Source organism: Neodiprion virginianus, chromosome 1, assembly GCF_021901495.1.
Source record: "Neodiprion virginianus isolate iyNeoVirg1 chromosome 1, iyNeoVirg1.1, whole genome shotgun sequence".
In the NCBI taxonomy this organism is placed as follows: Eukaryota; Metazoa; Arthropoda; class Insecta; order Hymenoptera; family Diprionidae; genus Neodiprion; species Neodiprion virginianus.
The window spans coordinates 34,211,418-34,232,679 of NC_060877.1; the positions used below are offsets into that span (position 1 = coordinate 34,211,418).

Genomic DNA, 21,262 nt, shown 5'->3' on the forward strand with positions numbered 1-21,262 from the left:
CGAATACTCACGCAGAGAACTGATGCCGAAGTGTTTTGGCCGCATGCGCCAATCGTCCAAGTTTTTCCCGCGAGCCTGAGGCCGGGTTGACTTTCCATCCTTTCCACAGCCTCTTCTCAGTCGGACGCCTCGACCGGCTTCAAACGATCTTTCGCTCTCACGGCGTCCTTCTCTCTCTCTTCTCCGAGTGTCCGTGCCCCAGAATGGCCTCAGCGATTCTCAGCTTGAACGGCGTCTCGACGCCACGGCGCCGCCGGTTTTCTCGGGATCACGGGTTGAGGACCTGCGGACAATATCGTAGGTAGGCGTGAAGGTTTTATCAGTACAATTAGTAACACCTCTGCGCTATACCTGGGACCCGAAACTATCTTTCGCTCGAAATGCTGGAGACTCGAGAAATGATTGAGTTCCGCCCACGACTCGGACAGCAGCTTCACCTACTATAATCCAATCTATGTACCTACACGGATATGATATACCGGTACCCAAACTCAAATTCACTTCGCACCGTACCGTCGTTTGATATTAGTCAATATGTGAGAGGCTGTTGTACGATAAAACGTTTCACGTACCTGGACCAGATGTTTTCTTCTTCTTTTTTTTGTTAAATTTATTTATTACCGCGACTTTGTTGCGAAATATAGGAGCAGAGCAAGAAGTGATGAAAGATATTTCTGAAACCTGTACGTATACATATATATATGCATATGAATAATCACCGTTATTATACACGTCAGCACTGATTAGCCTCTGATATACTCGATTTTATATCTCTCAATTAGAAACTCATACGCACGGTCAAAATTGAGGAGCTGAAAGATACGGAGAATAGAATCGATTTTAGTAGATTTTTACACGTATTGCTCGATATCAATAACCTTACCACCGAACATTGAGGGTGGGCAGAAAAAATACTAAGTACATCGAATTTTTTTAAGCTTTTCAAGACCTGTTCAAAAATGACATCGGTAATTTGACAAACTTCTGATTTCTACTTTTTTTTTTAAATCCACACCGATAAATATCAAGGAAATTCAAGTAAAACTTCCACAAAATGCGCTACATCATCAACAATTTGAGTTCGTGCAAATCTAACTCCATATTATATTCAACTTTGGTACAAAATTTTCAAGAATTTACACGAACTTAAAGACAGTAGAATATTTTGCGCATCGATACAAGAAAAAAAAAACAATGTTTTTCATGAATTAAATAATCGGTCGCACTCGACACGCTGAGATTCAGCTGCTAATCAGAATCCTACAAAAAAAAGAATGTGAAACGATTCTCGCTGCTAAAAATCAGAATTTCCCCGCTTCCTCGCGTACTTGGCTTCGGGCATATAACGCGTTAAATCGCGGATGCATGCAGAGCGAAGTACGCGAAACGAGACCGTTCAACAAAGCAGCACTTTCCTGAAAAGGTCGTAAATTTTGGAGTTAACTCAGTGCGTGACCCTCGTGCGAAAACCTGAGGGCTTCTTCGCGTCTGAGCTGAAAATTTGTAGGAGCAGATTCCCTGATTTTCTCCCGCTATCTAAATCTGCCTCACATAAAGCGACTCGCTTAGCCTGGAGGAGGAGATCGCACGCCGAAATGTCGGACCTGTGCGAGCCGCGTCTTTATTTTATGCCTGGACGCAGACACTGCGCGATCTCTCGCGAGTTACTAAAAATTATTATCATACTTATTGTCATTTCGTTTTTTGCTTTTTTTTCGAATTTTTTTTTCCAACTCCCTGTCTCCTTTTCTTGCAGCATCGCATTGCTCGGATGCGCTGTCGCGTTTCAGACGGAAAATACAGCGGAACTTAACAAGCTGATGACTATCGGCGCTCAGTGTTTCACATGGGTCATTTATGAATCAGTGACTCGTACCGTGAGAGCTGACACGGGAAACGCTGCACATTCCCAGGTTTTACTAAGGCCTGGCTTTTTATTTTTCATACTTGTCAAAATATTTTTTTGTACACTTTTTTTTTCATTTCAACTTCTTCTCCGATGACGCAGGTTTTCGCGCGACGTCACTCGCGGGTATTTTTCATTTCTCAAACTGGAGTCTTCCGTCGGGTTTGCATTTTCAATTACCCGGTTTTTAATCGCTGCGGTCGCATTTTTTTTTTTTTTTCTTTTCACCGTTTTCATAATTTATTTTCTTGTTGTCGAAGGAAGAATTGCGGATAAGAGAATACTTTTGCCGAAATTAATGGCTCGCTCGTTAGGCTGAAGCTTATTATTAAATCTGATAAACACAAACGACCGCAATTCCGGTGGCTTAAACGTTATTAAGACGAACGAAGGACGTCTCTGACTGGAGTTTAACGACGAATAAACCTGCAGATACGATCAGAACGCGACGAATGTTTTACGTTAGGTACGAGCTGCGATATTCAGATTATCATGTAGTGGAACTGATATTTCTTTGGAGTGATTCATCTCTCTGTCTGTGTTTACGTTAAATCGTGTATAACCAAAAAGATTACGTGAACATATTTTACTCCAATTCTTTCAACACTTGACTGCGAATTTAAATTAACATCGTATATTACAGAGCAGTAATTAATGCTCAAAATTGTTTTATTTGAAAACACTCGTTAATTGAGTTTGCGGTTCAAGTAAACGTGTATCGCGGCTTTCGGGTGATTTACGTTCAACTTTAAAGTGACTCAAGAAAATCGTACAATTTTGAAACGATGAATAAAGATCCGCATTGCAGCGACTGGTTATAACTAAATAACACAATATCTCGGTCCAATATATACATACATGTGTGTACACATACCTGTATGTCGAAGTCAATGGAGACTCGTTCGTCCCATCGTTCGTGACGTCGTCAATATTATCGCGGAATCAACGAATTCACAATATCCGGGATCAAGACCGATTTGTCCGGAGGCTCGGCTCCGACTGCCGTTTCTCTCCGCTCCCGTAATCGGTACCCCTCTTGTTTATCAACAAGTTTCCCTTAATCCCGTGTTTGCGACTACGTTTGGTGTTTATGAATAGAAAGTGTTCTTCCTCTTGAGCACAACTGTAAGAATGTCTGTAAGTGTGTTTACATTTTGGAATCTTACGCTTCTGATGCGAAGCCCGTAAGACAGTCAATGACCGTCTAATAATTGAAATGCGGATATGCATTATCAATATTTAACATTAATCACGAGGCCTTTTCATTGTTGAAGATATAAATTTGAAAAACTGGTAAATTCGAAAAATTAACGACGGAGCCAGGAATCGAACCTGGTATCTAGCGATGCTTTACCGGAGCCTTACTCCACTAGACCACCTAGCCGTTTGGTGTTTATCCCGTAACACCCAATTCCGTATACAGCCCTGCGCATAATAAATCAACTCACAACGGATAACTCCAAGATAATACAGTGTAACGTCAAAGAAGCAGGTACAGCTTTTACTCCGACATATATTTTCGAGACTTTGTACGAGGAAATGAAAAAAGGAGGAAACAACTGATCGTGAAGATAAAAAAAAAAAATAAAAATTAAAAAATGTTCAGCCGCACCGAATCCCCGCAACCGTGTATATAATATGGTAAAAAAGAAAATTTCGGCAGTGAGTTGTAGAAGCCAAGCTGGTTATATTCTTAAGGCAAGGACCCCGGCATGTAATGTGACTATTGGTCTGATTTATGGGAATATTTAGTACGTATTTATAGCTAATGGTTAGGCTTCGAGCGGTGTTCGCGATTCTCGTACAACTCTCGAACAACCCGTCCGAGGGACCGGTACACAAAAATCGCGAGGGACCACCGCTTGGTCGAATCTCATTGTGTGTACCTACCTACGTACGAATCAGAATCCTTCGAACTCGTTTATGAAATACCCAACGACTGTTCGGGCAAGGGCTTAACGTCCGTTCCCTTTGAACGATACAGGAAAGGAGTGCTCGCTCCGCCGTGAAACCAAATAATTCTTCCGTTTCGAGGTGAAAATATTTTTTTTTATTGCGACAAAAGCATTGCGTTTACAGAAATCTCAGATTATATTTTACGACGCTTGCACATTTTTAAAAGTGCAAGATAGTATTTTTACGGAGCGCGATTGGAGGTCCGAATTTTAAAAGTTCCGAAAGTGCCTAGTTTAGAATTCATTTGTGGCGAAACTTTAAGTACAGAAATCAAACTTTTACGATACAACAAAGTTTCGAAAAGTAAAGTTCCGATAGAGCAAAATTCCGAAAACAAAGTTGAGATGGAGTAAGATTCCGAAAGTTGAAATATACTCACGCAGCGCAGTTTACTCTACGAGTCGGTGTAAAAAATCAGAATTACCAGGATTCCGAACGTAAAAATATTGAAAATCCAAAACAAAGAAAGATCAAAGTGGTGAAATTTCACCAAGCGAGAAATTCATAGAACCGAAAATCTTCGATCATTCAGAATCTCGATGTTGCAGATTTTAAAATTTTCTCATTTTCGCACTTTCGAAACCTTAACGTTTCGTCAAAGTTTGATCTCTCTACTTCAACCGTCTCCACCAAAAAATTCTAAATTTGTCACTTTCAAAACTTATTAAATTCGGAATTTCAACTCCGCCTAATTCTTACCTCTTAAGAATTACAGACGAAGTTTTCGATATTGGAATAAAATCTTAGGATGAAATTTGTCTCCGCGAATTAAGTGGGTATATGTATAATATGGCTAAAGGAGAACCGCGTCGATTTGCGTAGCTTTTTTAAATACAACGCGATAAGGTATATTTTCGCGACGGTAGCAGCGGCCGCTGCATCCCGAATCGTGCATATAACCGGTAAATCGATTCTCCCGTAATCTTGGACGCGGTCGGGTTTAAAACCAACTCACTCGATACGCGTTGTATATATACGTATATATTATATATAATATATATGTATACTCTCGGGCACGGGTATAATGCATGCCCGCGGTATGGATCCATTATGCAGATCCGGCAAATATAAGATATCCTTAGGGTTAGTTCGTCCTATATATATATATATATATATATGTTATAATCGTACATACCGCGCAGGGCATGCATGTGCGTATATGTAGGTACACGTCGATCGAACGAGCGGGTATGTAATCGCGAAGTGGGTGGCCCAAACACGGTAGTTCTTTGCTACCGACGTACCAACGAACGAACGAGCTCTCTGACTATATTATACCTTCGTCCATGTATAATTATCCTGTCGATGACTCAGATGCGACGATGAATACAATATAACAAACCTGCATTTCTACCTATCATCGTGCAGTCAGAGACGAACGTTTTAATTGGCATTATTTTGCATCGCGATTGTTGCCCGTAAGATTTTTTCTAAATAATGCCACAAATCACGTTTACACATGCATGTAAGTACAACGTATTGTGATTTTATGACCATAAATTTCGTCAAATAATACCACAGAACAATCAGCTAAGTGCTGAAAGATTTGAAACACTAAGCACAGCGATTTTAGCTCTAATTGAACGACGTTATTGTCATGTATTTCTATGTATACAATGCCAACCACTCAACAATCGCAATTTGTTGATCCTGGTCGTTCGGCTTTTTTCCGATTCAAAAGGTTATCTGAAGCATGTATACTGGTTTGAACAAAACATGCGTTTTCAATAATCAAACATGCAAACTTGAAAATTAGTTCTGAAGGTTAAAAGTAATCAGGTCAAGGACCTGGACAGCCAGAACTACGGAGTGCATTTCCTGGATGTCAAAATCCACCAGGTGGAGGACCTGGGCAGCCAAATTTATGGAATATTAGTCCGGAAGGTCGAAAGTCACCAGGTGGAGGACCTGGACAGCCAAAACTACGGAGCGCTTGTCCTGGAAGTCGAGTTTCACCAGGTAGCGGATCTGGAGCGTAGAAACTACGGAGCGCTTCTCCTGGAACTCGAGTTACACCAGGAAGCGGACCCGGAGCGCAGGATTCAGGAGATAGAGAACCCGGTACTCGAAATCTGCGGAGCGCGATTCTCATCCGTCCGCTCTACTGCGCGGTTATTTCCAGACTGAGGAATTCGGCTAGCCGATTTTCGGTTACTACAGATCGATTAGGTCAAAATTTTGGGTGACGTCACTTTCTGATCATCTGAACATCCGAACATCCAAACTTTGGTTTCGAACTTTAATACTATGTATGATGTATAATGTATGATGTATGACGTAGGTATGATGTATGATGATTTAGCATCGAATTTGCATACCGATGATAAGCGATCAATTTATTATGTCGCTTCCATGCAATTGGTAATGGTCAGATAAATTTCGTTGAAATAGACCGGAAAATTCCTACATTACACGTGTTTCGTGATGGTTAAAAACTTCACGTCAATCAAAAAAGCTCCAAGCTTCCCCGATGAGTTTCTTTAAATAATCGATTACTAACAATTAAGTCACTCATTACCGAGAAAAAAAAAACAATGTCCAAATTCAATTTTCTGTCTAAATCCAAGTAGACTAATTAAAAACGAGCAATAAGAAAAACGCAATGTTTTTTCCTACGTAGCTAGACCCGTTTTCTCGTTATCGGTGGTTCGGTTTGGAACAAAGCTGATCGAATCGGCGCTCAGCGTTCGGTCGCGGTAAGCCGCGAGATCGCAGTAGAGGGTGTACCTCGATCGGAGGTACGTACCTACGTAACGTCGTCCTTATGGCGGCTGGGAATTCGATTCTGGTTTGGAGCAGGCAGTACAGGTAGGCACAGTGTGTACGCACAGTGAAATAAATGCGAGAAATCGTACAACTCGAAGTGTATATTTCATTGAACGCCTTCGCGCCGTGAAAGCGCTTGTCCGGGTTTAAACCTTCCGCGAGTAAAGATACTTGCACCGCGTACAACCTTCAGCTACGCTTCGTTCCCGAGTAGGTGCGTACCTACGCGAAGCAAGACTTACGAGCCCGAGGCTTGCAGGGCTTGGAGCTTCGCTGAAATCGATCGATCGATCGAGACACGCACGATACACTCGCGTTTGTATCCCTCGACGGGCATCGGTGAGGAATAAAGGCCCGCCAGTGTGCGTGCGACGAATCGCCTCCATGGGGTCTATGATATGATAATGGGGAAACTGTTATGCCGTAGCTCGGACTTAAATTATGCATGTTGGTTCTCGTATGATAATTTGGCGAAACAAAGCCACATTGTCGGTACATAAATTGAATCGCTTGCTCTTCGCCCTTCTTCTTCCCTCGAGAGATGCTTCGGGAGAACGAACTGCGCCGAGGAAGAGACACGGCTCCGGGACGCCCACATCTGCACGCATGCCAAGGCATGGCGCTTAAGCGCTTTTCAGAAAGTAAAATAGGGATACTTTATGGTGTGTTAAGGGGGTGCCCTGCTCGATTTCGACCTTGACGTGTGTATCTCGAAGTATCCAATTACGTGTAGTACCTAAAACGCGGAATTCTATTCGCAATTTTGACCAAAAACATTCCACAGCATTTTCGTTTGACGCAGAACTAAGAAAATTGCACGGATTCTACCAAATTGCGATGGTGAATTCGAAAATCAGTTTGAGGAAGTTAATACAGTATTAGAAACGTTTAACTTGAAACACCACTCAATGTGTTGAGAATTCGCGAAATTTCTATGCCTACACTCGATGCGAAATATACCGTGTGAAAATAGTTATGAGAACGGTGTGGATGAATGTAAAAAATGAAATGGATTCCAAAGATGGCAATCTTGAAAGAATGTGTCGATAAGAATTGGTGATTCATTCATTTCAATTTTATACTCGGTTACGTTCCCCTGCAGCTGATCGAGTAGCAATAACACCTCTTTGAATTTTAGCAACGGTTTTCATTTCAAAATATCCTCCTAATTACGCGACAAAGAAGACGTTCGTTTATATCTGTGCAAAAGCTGATCCTGGAGCGTTCCCACGCGGCGATAAAATACTTATTAAAATTTTCTAGAAATTCAGTTTCGCTTCCGTAGCGCACACATCAGCGTTGAAATTGTTAAATTCGCAATATTCGCTAATCCGAAGTTACGACCATCCGACATAATCGCGAGTCGAATTATCGCGGACCGTAGCTGAACCACCCACGCGAGAGACGCGTGTGTAACGATCCGAAAACCGCGTCGCGTTTCGAGCAATGATCGAATCGATCGAGAGGATCCTGGAAGAAAGCCCAGCCCGTAACCTTGCAGCTCGCCGACTCAAGACGAGTTCGTAAATAATTTCGAAAGACCGGCAGTAAGGTGGCTAGAATGTATCTGACGCATGGCCATTCGAGTTTCGGAAATGTATTTTATCGAGAAGAACAAAGAGCGAAATCTCCGACAGACTCGATAATAAATATCTCGAGGAAGACACGGAAATTATGTTTTCTCGACAAATTATGTGTAAAGCACCGGGACGCGACCGCGTCGGGCAAAAATCGTAAAATTATACTTTCAAATATTTTTTTTTCTTCCTCATCTTTTCCGGTAAAAGGCTTGTCGATGTCGTTATTCCCCGTTTTTGTTCGCTGCTCATCCCTCCTCCCCCCTCTCTCTCTCTCCTTCTTCCTCCTATCCAGGTCCGCCTATCTAGTCGTCATAACTCTGAACCAAACCCCGAAGGATGCTTTGCTAGAGTTGCGGAGGAGGGATCCAGCCGCCTGCAGCTCCGGGCGTTTCGAGTATCCGCTCGAAGACAAATGTCTGATTTACATAATTTGTGTGTTAACATTTAGCCCGACCCAGTCGAACGTAACCTCGCACAACAACTATACCAATATATGCGATACGGTGCGAGACACCGCGGCGTGATTGCACAGGTCAGGATAGCCGAGGGTCCAAATTGAAGGAGCGATCCTTTTTTCCCCGCTGTGCTCACCGCCGGCGTGATTAATCGCCACCTTTCCATCCAGCTTTTTATGCCTCGTACTCGACCGAATTCTACGGTGTTAACAACGTCGCCTCCGATGCATAATTATGCCTTGTTCAAGCGTCTAATGCGTGTTTTAGTCGGGTAAAGGGAACCAGTTTCGTCGAAAGGCGTCGAGTCAGCTTAAACACGACGATTCGTTCGACGATTGTATCAAGATGTTCAACCTGACTCGATAAAACGAGGCGAAGAATCGACCGTTTTTTAGAACGGCGATTAGACTATCGTCTGGGATTTTGAAATTATTGAATTTCCGCTTACTTACTCCTCGACGATCGGAGTTTCCTTTCCTAAAAACGAGAGTCGATATCGGGGGTTGCGGAGCCTTGTGGGTGGTCAGGACGAGGCGCGAGTCGGTCACGAAAATCCGGTACAAGACTGAAAGTTGTCAAGCGTCAGCGTCGCCGGACAATAGCAACAAATCCTCGGTATTACGAGGAGACATTTCTCGCTATCTTCGACCGAGTCGGAGACAAACTCGAGTATACGTGTGTATAGGCGAGACAGGACGCGACGCTCCTTCCCCGAGAGTTAACTGATCCTGGCGACCACTGTTTGTACTCAGCTGAGACTAATTAAAAGGATCCTCTCCCCGCAACGGGGCTCGACGGATCAGATAAGATCGGCATTGACGCCAGGAGGTGTATCGGCGCCTTTTTCGTCCCACGTCTCGGGAGCTGCGAGTCCAAAACGGAAGACTCGCGACACCTCGGAATTCTCACTTACGCATATTTTTCGCGAGATTTTCCGTCAACTTTTCATCCGTAATCGATCGAGGTAGAAGCTTCAACGGAGTGCAGTTTTCAATTGTAAAGAGTCGTGTCGACGTTTGCTTGATCTTTGTTTTTTCACTCCTTGAACCTCCCGCAGGTCTCAGCCGCAGCTGGTAGTCGAGGTTTTATTACCTCTCGAGAACTACACTTTGTCGAATGGTGGCTAAGACCTTCCGTCAGGAACACAATGTTACAGTCAATACGGTAAACGCTTCGAGCCACCGCTGTTGCTCAACTCGAAAGTATGATCTTCTAGACGAATATACGCGTAACCTACAGGCCGCAGTGAGTCATTTGCAATAAACACACGATGACGACGTGAATTACCTACACAGCATTCCTCGTCGATGTTCTATGGAAAGTTGCGGTGTGAAGAAACATGGACGATAAATCAAACGCTGATGAGGTGTTTGAATTACCCGTTGTCCGGACCTTCTCACAACTCAAACGAAACGTTGACAAATTGAGTTTGGAGCTTGGAAGTAAATGAAGAAAAAGCAGAACTCTCCAACTTCAATATTGCGGATATCCAGAAGCACCAAAGTCCAACTCTCGGCTGGAACGTGAACTGCTGGGGGATCATTCATACGTATAGTATCTAAGTAAGCGGTACGAAGCAGCGGTGAAAAAGCTTGCGGGATTGGCGAGGCTGGCCTGTGTAGGCTTGTTGCGCATGCCTACTTTGCATCGCATACGTTACGCGATACGCGTATAGATAAGGATTAAAGATGTACTAAGTGGCCGGAGATCCGCATAACGTGGTCAGCCTCATCGGGATAATTTAATAGCCGGTGTGCAGCTCGCGTAAAGCGTAACACTTTACCACCACGAGCACGTATATGCGTCGTAAGGCGAACTTAGTACGTACCTGCGGTTATACGCTCGTTCGAACGCGGTATTTATCCTACACATTAACGCGTATCACTGAGCTACAGAGCTGTTGAAATATCGCGAATGTTGCAGGAGGTGCAGGATGTCCATCCATCCGTTGCGTCACCCTCGGGCGTTTCGCAGCTAAATCACATTCGCGTTAACAACAGTTTTCAACGCTAAAAGTTATCCCGACAAGTGCGTAGAGTCCGACAGCAGTGGCTACCGGTTGTAAACCTTATCATAGGTTTGACGGAGAAACTTTGCTCTCTTTCACATTCGCCGACGATGTAAGTTAGCCTCGTGATGGATCATCCGTGGGTACCTCGATCCTGTGTACAACATGCGCGTTATTCTGCAGTTGGTGACTGGAAGGGGGGAAGAAACCTCGCACCGAGATACAGTCGAGGAGAGTTATTTCCCGGTCGGGAGAAACCGACTGGGAGGTCTGGTAGCTTACGTATCTGAGGTCCAGATCTTCGGGGGATTTTTTCTCTCGTTGTCCGCGGCGAGCCGCTGCAATGCAACCTGAGGACGAATGCTCGCATGGATAGTCGTCGCTCCTCGACGTTGGGTTTGCGCCGACTGTAACGTAACGATCGCCGCCGATTCCGCGCGCTGAGATATTAACTCCCTTGCTCGTCTACCTTTTTCGGGATTCGAATTTTCTACCGGAAAAACTTTGAACTCGAGGCTTCAGCCGTCAGCCACCTTGACAAGCGTGGCGAAGCCGGAATCCTCTACGCTGTTTTATCGTGACGAATCATCCCCGACGCTACGACCGAAACGACAGGGCTGTTTCACCACCGAAAATCTTTCGGTCGGACTAGAATACTTGCGTTACGGGCACAATGACGACCATAAATATTCAGGTTCCTTTACACGTGTCTCGAGAACGACGTGGACAGCGTCATCTTCTTCTTCGGGAATAATGCTGGAGAAAATCGGAATCTACGTTTCTTCGCGATTGACGTGGAACGCCCAAAAGCTGTCACCAATGGTTCATTATTACGAATGACAATTTCCTTCTGGTAGAATCTTCTTGTTCTTCTCTTCAACAGCTGCGCCGATTTTCGAAGGACGATCACCGGGACACCGAAGCGAATCTTCGTATGCGATTGCCACTGTCTAGACCGACGGTCAAGCAGCTACACAGAGCGCAAATCACCGCGTGTGAAATTTGATTTCACAGCCTGTCCATGTTCAGCTGTTCGGTGAGTCGTCAGGTGACGGTAAACCCTGGACAACGTCTACGGCTAATCGCAAATCTGGTTTTCTCGACCGGGATTGTCAGGCGGAATGCTACCGTGTGAATCACCGCGTTATGCGATGGGTTTCGAGTTCCCATTGCGGCCGGATCGGCTCGAGGTTGGGTTGGGTTTGTCCGAGGCAGGCCATGAGGCACCTTTCTACTCGTCATTCCCGATCATCGGCGGACCTGTAAGATATCGGTGGCAACAAAACACCCGATCGACTCGCAGACGTTGATCTCGCGAGTCCGGCCGGTTGTTGGTGAGTTTTATTTTCACGAGGTACAACGCGTCGAATGTGGGTGTACAGGATACCATAATCGTGATTTTGTCACTATACGATATTACCGGACTTTGCTTGTAGTCCCATACGCGGTCCGGGTGATTAAAAAGTTTTACCACTCGGTGGGCGCGTGTACAAAAAATTTCGTTAGGGAATTAAACGCGCGCGCTTGATCGTTTACGCCGGTTGAAAATGTTGCGCTAACGGCTATCACCGTTTACGAAATTACCACGTCTGCTAGTACGCGTTATGCCTGACCCGAGCCTCCGCCTCGTTTGTGGCTCGGAACTATTATCGTAAAAACGATTTTACTTATTACGTCTTACAAAAATTCAACTGTTAACATCACGTATCCTGCAACTGCAACGCAAGTTAGTAGCAATTAGAGAAGAGTAGCTGTAACCAGCCGGTTATAATCGTTCTTAAAATGGCGGAGCCGGCGTAATTACAGCCGGGATCCTGATCACGCTTCCTCGGCTCTCGCGAATCCCTGAAACTCGAACTCCTCTCGGTCGGTTGTAAAATCGCCTTAATCGCTGATAATAAAACGCTGCTTTAGTTAGTTACCCGGTAATGAAAAGTTTTAATTAGCCTCGCACGATCCTCCGGACTCCGGCGACGACGCACCTACGATTTGGCCATCTCATCTGTGCCCACGGTGATTTCACCATTATACCTACTCCGTGCCTCCGACGTCCAGTCTGTAATTATTTGTTATATACCTACCGATCCCCGCTGCCACCGTGGCAAAATCCTCGCGAATTCCGCAGCGCGTTTTTGGCTCGTTTTCGCATTCCTTCCCCTGCACGCCAGTCGAATCCTCACCACGATCGCACAGTCTGAGTCTCCGACAGCCTCTGCAGGAGTCACGGCTACCAGTGAACCCGGTAAAAACCGTCTACCGTTTTTCTCCGAGGTCGAGCCGAGCTTGTGGAATATACCTATTCAGAAACGGTCACGGTCCTGACTTCCGAAGATCTGCGATCCGAGTAACGAAACAGAATTTACGAGGATGCTAATATTCCGAAGAAGGATCGATCGTTGCCGGGGAGGAGGAAATGAATCAGGAACGAAGAACGCGATTTCGTCCGACTCAATTAGTAACCATCGCTTTAATTCCCCTCTCGCATCGTCATCCGTCGAGGTTTGCCTCCTCAACTCCGTTTCCTCTCACTCGTCATACTAGATTTTTGTCACACTGTCGCTGGCCGACCAGCCAGTATTACACTGTTTGTGTACAGTTATTCCGAAAGAATTAAGAAGCGACAAGACGTAGCTGGGTTCTCACAGTGGACCCCCACGGGGCCCGCGTGCAGGCCGCGGCTCGTTCGAGATATCATCGAAATAAAGTGCTAAAGTGTAGACGATGACTCTCGGCCCGTAATAGACGGAGGCCTTGCCCAGGTACACGCGTAACACACCCACGTGAATCGGTTCGGAATCTCTGTATCGCTGACCGTGCACTCATGCCACGACGAGACACGGACGTCGTATAACGATCTGTAATGTAGAACGTTTCGGGTGCACCGACGAGCCGCTACTCCATACCTACTTACGACTCTGATCTGTAACCCACGTGACGGGGGATTATCCGAAAGGATTTGTGTCACGTCGGTACAGGAGGAAAGGACCTGCCAAGTGGAAGAGGGTGTCTTTGCTCCGCAACAGCTCCCATTGTCACTACGAACTCGCATGGATATTCATTTCACTGTGCTACGAGTTGTGTTATTGTACCGTAGAAGCCTCGTACGTAACGTTTAGTCGTGCGGTCTACTTTTGTCTTCCGCATTGATCAGGATCGATAGGTTCAGGCGTCTTCGATAGCCTTGTAACTGCTACTTTGAGAGATTTAGTCCGTGCGACCCGCGATCCTGACTTCGTCCAAGTCTAACAGGAACAGCAAATGAAAAAATTCATGGACACAGTTGAGCTCCTCGAAACTCCTGACTCTTTAGGGAGTGTCTATGGTGACCCCGTGGAATGCAATTGCGGTAACCATGCGCTCGCATTGTTGTCTGGCCGGAACAGGGTGGATTCGATGCACAACCTTCTCGTCCATGCGGTAATTATAATTTGCATTAATATACAACAGTTGCCGCATGGGTGGTAAGGAGGGAAAATATCGATGAAATGGATGGGTCGGCTTGAGACCAATTTCCGTACGGAATCCAATCTCGATGTTGGAAAAGAAATAACCAAAGAATATTATTACACAGTCATTTGTCACCGCTGTAAATTGACGTCGAACGATCCGATATACAAAACGATTTAAACGATAATTATTCGCGATCTAACGGGCTGAAATGACGGTGATTTTTGCGCTGAAATCATATTCCCGAGCTGCTCGAGAGCCTGCGCGCATGATGAATAAGTATGATTTTCAATTTTACAGAATCATTACGCCGCCAAGGCTTTTCAGCCCTCCGGCCACACTTCCGTATACCTATAGTTATTGATTTCCTCCCAAAGTATTCAGGGTGCTTTTATCGCTGACGGAATCTTGGTCGTATTATTACCGTACGCATTCACCTACCGCGGATGCGTCTGTGGCGGCGAAGTACTCGAAGCGAATAACGCGTTATTACCCTACGCGCCACGTGTGCGAGTGTGTGTTTCAATGCGTTTGCGAGCCAGTTGGACTTAATGTCATGTATTACACGGTGATACCCACCTCTGCTGCGCTTCTGAATATCTACATACGAACTATGCGTCGTCTTGAACGCAGCCGGTACACCCTTGTTGCATCGATGCAACGCGATGTACCGGCTAAAACATCAGGCTTAAACGGAATAACGGAAATTAAATTTATTACGCTTGAAGAAAGAGAAAAAAAAAAAAAAACCAAGGGGTCGGTAATTCGTACCTTGTTCCAAGTTGAAGTCATTTTCATACTTGGGCGTGCTTCGTTTGGCGAAATGTTTTCGAGTCGCTTCGAGTCTTTGCAATGTTGGAATATTAGAATCGTTTGAAAGCTTATCGAATTTTCTGACATCCCTAAAATATCTGTCAACGTTTTCTTTTGATACTGGAATTTTGATAAGAATTTTTCATCTGTTACGTACTTGCAAAAATCCGGAAACAATCGTTTCAACATTTTACCATACCGTCAAGCTTCCGGTTTGTAATGTTACAAGCGTTTTACACGGTACTTTTTGGTACAAAATCACATTCGTGAAACAACATATTTCACAGAGCTTAGCGCTGCGCGCGGTCTTTTGATGCAGGAATGAAATATTATCGCATAATTCAGGAATTAGAGGGGCACGTCAGTGTTGAAATTGAACCTTTCATGCGGCATATTTCCAGAAGCTGTATCCAGGCACGAAAGAGAAAACACTGACAGCCTTACAATAACTCGTTCCCAACGTATAATTCACTTCTAATGCGACGATATACCTCGGTATTGAAGAAAATTTCTACTCCCAGGAGTGAATCAATTGTCTCGCACGTTACTAAATAAAAAAACGAATAAAAAGGGAACCTTAAATTCAACCAATTACATATTGTCTTTTTTCAATTCTGCATCCATCCATCGATCGAATTCCGGGTCTGTTTAATGGTACGATAAAAATCTGTATCCTGCCCAATGTTCGACAGCTGAAAAACATTCCACCGTATTTGTACGTAGCTGCTGCGTACTTCGAAGTCGGTTGGTGAAGAAGAAGCGTAGGTTGTGGAAGCGGAGCGACCGACACACGGCCGGTTCCTGTCGCCTGTCGTTTCAAATGGGTCGACGCGCGACATTAGCCTGCATAATTGCCATCCCGTAAAGTAAAACAAATGAGTAATTGGTGAGTGAACGATGCCTCGCGCAAACCCGACGCGAACGCGTGACGTTGTACATCTTCAATGCTCGTGGCTCTTGGCTAAGCGTGTCTAATTAGATTAACGACTGACGGTGTGAGCGATAATTAAAGAGACTCCGCGCATATCCACCAACCTTCCACCTCGCTCGTCCAGCCTTCGGTTCTAGTTAACCGACACGAGTTATGTTCCACGTTTGACGGACAACAAAAGGCACGTCGTCACGGTCGAAATTCCATGTTTTCAACTTTTTTTTTGGCTAATCAAGGTGTCGAATAGATCGCGAAAGAAAATTTACGCCAACTGCTACAAAGTATTGTTCATTAGTGATGTTGAAAAATGAAATTCCGGCAAGTGGAGAGTAGGTATGTACATAATGAGGGTTCTGAAAAGGACCCGCTGACGTATCAGAAATGATTACAGCCAGCAGGCACGAGTTTTTTTTTTTTTTTTTCTTTGTCTGAAAAAATGGAAAAACGAAAACAAGGAAAAAGATCCATGGCCATGGGCAAGGCGGGGTGAGGAAGGAGCGAATTTCTGAGAAGCATGAAATTGCAACGATTACGTTACGTCCCTGGGGCGCGTTATTTGCATCGGAATGCAAGCCGAACGCGGACGCGCGGTGGCCCAAACTACGAACCGAACGAAGGCTCGATGACGCGTCTACAAGCAGCGAGCACCGGCCGAGGAGGATTCCTCGTCTTCTTGAGAACCAACGCCCGTTCCATCCGCTTCCGCATCGACGAATTCCTGCTTCAGAGCGTTTGTCGAAGAGCAACGAAGCCTTGCGAATTGTCTCGGTGGGTGTCGAAAGGATCCGAGAAGCACAAAGGGCAGCGAAAATTTGCTTCTCGGTAAAACTCTTCGTCCCCGTGATCCGGCAGCTTTCAGGTTTCTTGCCAAAATCGTTTCGACCTCATGGTCGAACGGATGTCGAGACGGCGAAGGTGACATTGGGAAGAAATTTTGAGACTTCCCATCGCTCCCGCGGCCAAGAGGCAAAGAAGGAGGCAAAACTCGACCATGCAAACTGGGGAGAGCCGAGGGTCCTCGCCGTTTAGGGATTTTAATCCGGTGAACGATGCGGTTTTATGGTAATTTCCAAAGGTGATAATCCAGGGTACATAATAGCCTCGGATCGAAGATGGTCAACTTCGTTAGCGCCAGACACAATGGAGGAAGGAACTCGCTGCGGCCACCTTCTCGCCAATGTGTCACTGGATGACTGCACGAACTCGGTATTGAAGGGGACGTCGAGGCACCCGCTGCGACTTGCGACCACTTAAATCCCTGCCCAACCGGGCGCCGTTCGGTCCTTGATTACTTACGATCATTAAGGTGTCCGGCTTATCTGCAGCACCAGCAGCAAAAGGAGAAGAAAATGAAAAAGAAAAGGAAGAAGAGCGTGGCGATAGCGGATGAGTGAGAATTAAATGAAAATTTGAAATTCAAATCAGATTCTAATACTCCCGATGCAGTGAGTAACTCAGGGAGTAAAGACCAATGGAAAAATAAGAGACACGGCGTGACAGAGGTGGCGGGCAAAACAGACGGACGTTGATATCCACAAGCTTGTTAATTTTCATTCAATATCGATACGTTTGTATATCACACGCACACCAAAAAAAAAAAAAAAAACAAACTTTCACGCCGTCGACTAATTTATCGACGTTTAGTTGAAAAATTCACCATGTACTCCACCGGCCGGATCTGCAGCTAAAGTCCGTAGCTGGCGAGCCTGGCTGTATAAATATTTCGTTAGCCACCTTTTTCATTTGATCGGTGAACCGCGTTAGCCTGTCCACTGTACAAATTTATCGAACTCTTCCGCTTTATCTGCTTCCAAAGATACCGTGAAAGATTCCAATTTATAGAAAAGGTATAAAGGTACGTCGTGGGCACCTAATTCTTTCCTCCCCGTTAGGAAATTCTTTAACCTTTCTCCTCACTGATCGGTATAAATTTCACCTCAATACCCTGACTAATGTGCCCCCCTCCGAACGCACGGCGATGTTTTTTCTCCCATTTCAACCGTACAGAATTCTAGACAATCCATCGGTGGCCCCCGTAACTCCTTTGTCTCGGCGTTTCCGAGCCGCGGACAGCAAGATTTCGAGAATCGTATACCCTTTCAGCCGATCCTAGTCCACCGACCATTTGGTAACTCATTAATCGACCGTTATTTTTATTTTTTTTCTCTTCTTCTCCTATCTGTCGCAGGGTGGTGGGTGCCGTTGTCGTTGGCGCGGCTGTTTGCGGCCGGATACCAGGCCTGGCCAAGGGTCAACGAGACCAGTGTAGAGCCGCACCACACGCCATGCCAGCTGTCGGGGAAGGCGCCGCTCTGGGGCTGCGCGAATGTCGGCACCAGTTCAGACACCACCGTTGGAACTGTTCCCACGTGGCCAGCGACCAGGTCTTCGGGCACGTCGTCGTTGTCGGTGAGATAACAATTTCCCGCTTCATCATTTCTACCGCAAATCCACTCCTAAGCGAAAATCCATCGCTTGTTGATCCGTATTTTAATTAGGCGTGAAGGTAGTTCCGTACTTAGATTCATGAGAGAGAGAGAGAGAGAGAGATGGACTGTCCGTTTCTCTACGTGACGTAACGCCGGTGGATTAGCCTTAGCTGTCAATCCATACGGTGGACGCAACCGAGTCCACCGCACGGCTTCGAACGTCATTGAGCTTCGTCGTCCAGCCGGTGCTCTTCGACTGGTTGACATTTATTGCTAACTAATTAATTAATCAGTAGGCAGTTTTACGGGTTTTAACGGTTTATCACCGAGTTAGCTATGCAGGTATCTCTGCTCGAATCTTCACCACGCCGAGGATTTACACTATGCACCATAACAAGTCGTATCCACCTGTCCAACACCCCATTAAACGTCTTCACCAAAGCTCAAACTCGGTTCTGTGCATTTTCGACTATAATTTTCAACGTAGTATTCCACTCAAGAGTCAAAAGGTAACATCGTTCGAAAGAACGCAGTTATACAAGCAACGATTAATATTCTAGTCGTGGGGTTTTAACCATGGCTTGAAAACTTCACGAGGTTATATACACACACAACAGACTTCAAACCCGAATTCAACCTTGCCTTGTAAAGTACTATTGACGTTATCCCGTCAACTCCACCCGCAGTTCCTCAACGTCGCAATTGCGTTCATCACAACACTTTAAGGTCGCGCATTGTACCCGATAAAAGGAATGAGTCGAAACGCGGAAGCTCCTTCGCACTTTCAGTCGAACAAAAGTTTGAGCGAAAGCACAGTGGTGAAACAGATCTGGTGGAATAAATCGGTTTAGCCACCGGTTTTTCGGGGCGACAGGTACGCCGTAAAAACGGACCAGTCACGGACGCTGTAGGGTAGTTTCTGCCTTGGTGTGGGGTGAATTACCCGGGTGGATGTGCAGGAGCGGCGTAACGCTTGAAAGAATCCGAAAATACGGATGTGGGTTAGGTTGAGGAAGGTTAGGGTGCCGGTGTAAGGTTCTCCGGTACCTTATACCGAAGAATTCGAAGGGATCGCCACAGGGCGCTCTCACCCCTCGTAATTTATCTTCGACCTGAAAAGAGCTGCAGCGACCGGGCCGAAGTGCAGGGACTCGGAGAGCAGAAAGGAAAGGATGGAGGGAAAGAAGAGAGCCTCCCGGTCTATTGAATCGTTAACTAACCTACGAAACGTAACTATTTACACCGCTTAAACCAGTTTCGTTACAATGCCACACCGCGGCAGCTCGATCTCCACGCTTCCAAATATGGATCGGCTAAGCTTCTTCGATGCGGCATCCGTTACAAGTACCTCTAGACTTTTCCCATCGCAACGAGCTTTCGTCACGCTCCTAAGGTGGAATAATTCGAGCGTTGAGAGGGTTGCTCAGAACCGGTGACGGGGATTTTTTCGAAGTGCTTTTCAAGTTTTTGTTAACTCGGACCGTTTTTTTATCCACCTTCAAAATTTACACCACGTCTGTTCACGATTTTAAGTGATTACTTATTTTATTCGATCGAAATGCTTTCCGGTATTTTTTTTTTTTTTTTTTTCATCTTTTCTGCCGGTCTCATCTTCCGATTAAATTAATTCGAGTGATTTCGGATGAATGAAAAATCGATTTCCACGACAAAGCGCACGATCGAAAACGGACGAAAACAACAGTGCACAAAAAGGGTAAAAATAATTTCCGTGTACATTTCGTCGAAACTCCGGATGTAACGAGCTGGCTGGAACGGTTCAATTTATCCACAGTGAAACAGTAATGTATACTTTCACGGTCGAGGGAGTGCCGTATACGTATTCGTTGGGTTTGTGCCGGTAACGCGATAGCTAGGAAATCGCTTTATACGCCATACACACAGAGATCGGAGAACGTATCGCATTTCGTCGATGATACCTACCGTAAATACCTGTGAACACTACCTCGGTATATTAACATAACATTCGTGCACCTAGCTGAGATTCGACAGTCGAGTTCGAGAGCGTCAAAAAATATCGGCTTTCCCGCTGACCATCATAGCCGAAAGGACGAAGGAAAACAGTGAAGAAAGAACAGAAACGGAAAATCTCGAGCCGTGAATAATATCAGCAAAATTCGAGTAGCTCGAGACGGAGTCTTGGGATAATCGGGAGCCCGGCTCTGTCCCCGGTGTGATTCTTTATCGAGGTTGGAATCAACTAAGTGTATATGTGTAATCTTTTTCCTTCTTATTCTCTGAGCACGAGGTCCTGACGGCGACGCTGACTCGACCGAATCTCCCCGGTTCTCGTGTTACCGTTTATGCCGTCGCCTCTTCAGCAGCCACATAATACGCGCGTAACTTACGCTTAACGCTCAAGAATCTCACCGTGTCCGAACGTTTTCAACATTTGAATACAAGTGTATAAAGAGAGAAAAAAAAATCGTTTCAGGGGGGTAAAGAAGCGAAGAAAGAGAAAAGGCTGTAAAGTAAAAAAAAAAAAAAATATATATATATTCAACGCATCAGCTAGGGAAAAAAATCACCGGTAAAACAAAGAAAATAACAAGCCGAATCACGGATAGGTATTCCAATGTTTTGCCGCCACTGTAACAGCACCCACGCTTATCTTTTGACTCTCGCGTTAACAAGCCGCGCTCCCACAATGTCCACGGAAATCTGAGATAATTTCATATCTTCACTCCGACCCGTAGCGCGACTCCGAAACGTGATTTTCAACAAATTGGACCCTCGGATATCGCGCAGACTCGGTGTTCCAAATTTATTTCAGATTTCTAGTTTGCTCGGTGTGTTTTGACAGTGTGAACTAGGGGTAGTTCCGTACGGAACGTAAGGAATAAATATATCGATAATTCAACTAGTTTGTTAATTGGTATTTCTTGCGCGGCCGATTTTTGCGCGCACTTTTTTGTTGTTGTTGTTGTTGTTGTTATTATTATACGCATCGATG

General features: G+C 45.2%; 2 protein-coding genes across 6 annotated transcripts in view; one reads left to right on the top strand and one right to left on the bottom strand.

Annotated features, from left to right (window-relative positions):
• The window catches only part of LOC124310393 (protein Wnt-2), a 70,082-nt gene that overhangs the window by 23,716 nt on the left and 25,104 nt on the right, over window positions 1-21,262 (top strand). For all 5 annotated transcript variants that reach the window (XM_046774279.1, XM_046774275.1, XM_046774276.1 and 2 more), the window contains one exon: window positions 18,051-18,271. In XM_046774279.1, the coding sequence (XP_046630235.1) occupies window positions 18,051-18,271 (221 nt within the window). The remainder of the gene's footprint in view (window positions 1-18,050; window positions 18,272-21,262) is intronic.
• The window catches only part of LOC124310391 (peroxisomal leader peptide-processing protease), a 111,309-nt gene continuing 90,118 nt past the window's right edge, over window positions 72-21,262 (bottom strand). The window contains exon 6 of the mRNA XM_046774271.1: window positions 72-283. Within this exon, the coding sequence (XP_046630227.1) occupies window positions 210-283 (74 nt within the window). The 3' untranslated portion in view covers window positions 72-209. The remainder of the gene's footprint in view (window positions 284-21,262) is intronic.